Consider the following 4,459-nt stretch of genomic DNA (forward strand, 5'->3'; position numbering starts at 1 on the left):
AACAGTTGTAGAAGTTTCATATAATTTTAAATGATACAAAAGAATTTCATCCCTCCTATTTTAAATTCTGTTCTTCACTTAATATATATGTAAATAAAAATAAATCGTGCCAGTATTTATTCTTTGATTCGCTTTTTATCCTTTCCTTTTATACACAAAAATTACTTGTAAGAAATTAGTAGCCTAAGATATACAAAACTATCTTATAAAGCACACGCACGAACGATAATAACAGAAATTTGTGATTTATGTATATAATCATTCTTCAAATTAAATCTATAGTAATCAGTAGGCGTGAATCGAAGTTTTTAACACTTCATAGCACATAGTACTTCAAAAGCCCGCAGTCATTATAAAACACTTATATAAGAGCTTAAGAGTTTCATCGGCGAGTGTTCTAAAGTAGGTAGTCTATTCAAACTTGCGATACTTAGCTTGGTTCCCACCACGTATACTTGGACCTGCTATTCCCGCCGCTGCAGATGTTGTTGTCGTTAACGTTTCACTATTGTTACTACCTGCTGTGGCGCTAACTAGTTGCATTCGCCGTTTTACGACGATTTTTCGACCCTGTGTAGGCACAACGGCCGTGGTTGTCAATGCCTTTGTTGTTGGCACTTTTACGCTAACCAGTTCATCAGTGTGGGCACTACTGGCGGTGCCATCCGCATCGTTAGCTGCACCATCTGCACTAGTGCTTGCTGTATTCTCATCGTCCTGAAATAAAACATCTTTAAAAATTTACTTAATTTTTCATTTAATACAATTTGTATACCTCATCAGCTACATCTTCGCCAGTTTCCTCTTCTTCAAATTCTATATTATAACCTTCGGGAGGCTCAAGGAGTACCCCATTCAATGTGGGCAAAGGAATTTCCGGTAAAATCACTTGATGATTTGGTCCATTACGTTCGTTCATTAACTGTTGCAATAGTTGGGAAATGTCTTCGCGTTTGCGAGTTACCGTTATTGTATCAAACCAATTACTTAACTGTTTAATCGGCACTCTATAATCTCTGATTGGATCTTTGAAGAATTGTTCCACGTATTGCAAAAGATAAAGACCGCAGTCCGTGAAATTATTTTGCTGTGGCACTTTAACGCCATGACCCGGCATATTATCCTTGTTGAATATATGGGGTGTCACATCAGGCATTTTAGCTCGATATTCACACGTCAAGTAATCTCGTAACGTAGCAACAACTCGACTACGTGACGCACCAGCCAACGAATCAAAAATTAATATCAACGGCTGCTTAATTGCTTGTGATTTAACGCCGCCAGTATTGCTATTATTGGAATTGTTATTAGTTGCTACCGCTGATGCATTCGCTGTGGATGATACTGCAGATGCACTGGTTCCGCTATCGAAATCACTTTCTTCTGATGCTAAATCACTTTCGTCGCCCTCCGCTTCATCACGCTCGCTGTCATCATCACCAACTCCACACACTTCCGCCAGAATATTTCCGCTATCACGTTTTGAGAGTGGTGTTATAGTCGTATTACCAATTTGCAGCGATACCTTTTTCCCTTCTATAAATGAAATGGTTATAATAAAAACAATATGAATATTACATTTTATATATATATTAATATATTAATATTATATTATTTTTTATATTTACATACTTTGCTTCTTCAAAAGTTGCGGCTCCACTGGTATATTCGTATCATACGTTACAGGACCTTTCAACGTAGGAAAACAAATTATCGCTAGGAACCAATGTGATTGCTCATTGATTGGAATTATGATAAAATCCTTCTCAAATAGATTCACATTTTTTTGTCCAATTTTGAACACGGGCATGCCGCTTTTGAGCTGCAGTCTGTTTGACATCTTTGTCTACGTTGTGATTATGTCTTGTTAGTGTTGTTAAGCGCTTGTAAAAGAAAGTGCTGAAAATGAAAGCGCGATCACGCTGTGTCTGTGGGATGACATTGTTGTGTACCCATTTAAGATAAAAATCGATTATGATATCGTTTAGATACTGATCAGTGGCCAAGCAAAGGTAGTCTTCCGTATTAATTGAAATACCACCTTTACCCGGCGGATAAATCAGTAGCTGGCGTATTTCGTTGGGATTCAGTTGAGTGGTGGTGACGGATGCAGATGTGGTTGATCTGTAACATCGAAATTTATTAGCTGCATGAAAGACGAAATCTTAACCACAATCTTACTCGGCCGTTTTGTTGGCGATATGCCGGTCAGCTGCTTCTGCACGTTGTAGCAAGTCATGTGCATCCACATCGGAAATTTCATCAAAGAAGTCCCAAATTGATTTGATGACGTTGCGTGATTGATCGGAACAGGCGCTAAATTGCAATATTATTTTCCGGACTTGGTATGGACCATTAGGTGAGAAGTATGCACCTAATTTAAAATTGATATACATGTGAAAAATTTTATAAATAAAATTAATTTTATAAATAAAACTAATTTTATAAAACATGTAGTTAAAATACATACAGCCATCGAGGGGTGCTCCATTGTCTTTCATTTGTAAACTGTTCTTTATATATTGTGCACAATTGCGTAATGTGTAGAAGCACAACATGGACTCAGACGCTTTTGAGAAATGAGCAATAATTTTCACAACTTCACGTTTATGTATATGCAATGGGAAACTCTCATTTTGATTAGTTACTAACGGTGCTACAAGGCAAACACCTTTGGAAGTAAATGTGACCTACAAATGTATTGATAACTATTTTAGTCATTCTTTTCTCCATACATGATGCACGAACTTACCGGATCCTTTGGTTCAAAACGATATGTACCAATTCGCACAACTTTGCACTGCAATGTCGTACTTAATTTGTCCGAGCAATTTGATAGATCAGTCACATCGTCCCTCTGAAAATCTGAAAACGGGAAATAAAAAACAATAAATACAAAACATCTTTTTAACTTATTTTAGTACACCCCCAACAATTTTAACTTTATATCCTACAACACATTTTTTTAATCAATTTTTTCAGCAGCCCTATTAACTACATATACACGTTTTTTTTATTTCCACACATCTTCTGACGTTTAGACAGCAGCGGCTTACATTTCGGCCACTTTATACTTTTTTAAATGTCTACCTTCCAATTCCATTGCTCTATTGATTAGTGTTTCGCGTAAAAATCATTAAGAAATGTTTTCTCGATGTTTACGTAGCAAAACCAGCAAAAATTTAATCAGATTTTTCAACTTCATTAAATTTTGTAACTTTGCTTTGCTTTTTTCTTCATGGCATGATGGCGACGACGTTTGCCAACAGCGACACCTGATGGCAATTAAATTCGAACATGAGAAAGGTATTGCCACATACAAAATTGTTAATGCTTTGGTTATTTTTTAGCCATTCTGCGACATGCACCAAATACAAATCCATCCCAATAAACACCAAAAAAATATTTCTCCTACCTTGGAGAAATTCATAGTTCTCGAACTCATATCTAACTGACGCGCAGATACGTAAAAAGTGATAGAGAAACGAATTTTTAATTATCAAGTGAAAAACTAAAGCTATATGAAGAGGAAAATTACCAACAAAAAGTAAATAATCATCAAAATATCCTTAAATACTCTTGAAAGAAAATAAAACGCCAAGTGAATCAAGTGGCAAAATTACTGTCGGACTGTGTACTGTGAAGTGAATTATTGTAATACGATTTTGCTTAACTACATAGGGCGTGTGTGAATCGGTAACAAAGTTCTATGGGGAAAGCTGTTGAATAATATTTTTACTATGGTGAGAGAGTTTTGCCAATTTGCTGTGTGAAATTAAATCTTTTCTGACAGCATTAAATTTTTGATAACTGCAGATTAATGCGGCATAAAATATTACAAATTGAAGTGAAATTAATATTTTAAGAAAACATCTACCATCGCTGATCGTAATTCATCAATTTAAGCTTTTATTTAACGAAAAATTTCACACATCAACAATCTTTGCGATTGTCAAAATTTTCTATTCATTTGTCAAAAATTTCACTAGCCTCATAAGCTACAGAAATTTTATTCACCTCCTAGTTGTCAAAAATTTACTCGCCGCGAACTTTGTTACCGATTCACACACGCTCATAATACAAAAGGAGTAATATTGACGAGACAGAGCTTCATCTGCCTCGGGAGACACGCACTACACTTGCTCAACTTCGCTCCGGCTACTGCAGCAGGTTAAACTCCTACTTGAGTAGGCTGAATGAGGATGTGCCGAACGAATGTCCGGCATGCGGAGAGACCCCACATGACTCGAACCATCTCTTCGCATGCCCGTAAAACCCGACAACATTAACGGCCCTGTCCCTGTGGACAGAACCCACAGAAGCTGCACGCTTCCTAGGGTTGCCGTTAGTGGAACTTGACGACAACGACTGAGATACCAACCGATCTGGGCGGGGTTGTTGTAGCCGCTACAACAACAACAACAACTATAAGATCCTTAGAAGAGAAGTGACCAGAACG

General features: G+C 36.9%; 1 protein-coding gene across 1 annotated transcript; it reads right to left on the minus strand.

The window, feature by feature from the left end:
• Nucleotides 1-8: 8 nt before the first annotated feature.
• On the minus strand, nt 9-3,274 carry LOC118756919 (sentrin-specific protease 6-like). Its single transcript, XM_036491653.1, is given in 8 exon segments — nt 9-717; nt 776-1,536; nt 1,633-1,786; nt 1,788-2,124; nt 2,182-2,374; nt 2,471-2,690; nt 2,753-2,865; nt 3,091-3,274. Coding segments are annotated over 8 exon segments (2,097 nt in total). The 5' UTR covers nt 3,104-3,274; the 3' UTR covers nt 9-411.
• Between the last annotated feature and the right edge of the window lie 1,185 nt (nt 3,275-4,459).

Source organism: Rhagoletis pomonella, unplaced genomic scaffold, assembly GCF_013731165.1.
Source record: "Rhagoletis pomonella isolate Grant_MI unplaced genomic scaffold, Rhpom_1.0 Rhpom_scaffold_12932, whole genome shotgun sequence".
Taxonomy (NCBI): Eukaryota; Metazoa; Arthropoda; class Insecta; order Diptera; family Tephritidae; genus Rhagoletis; species Rhagoletis pomonella.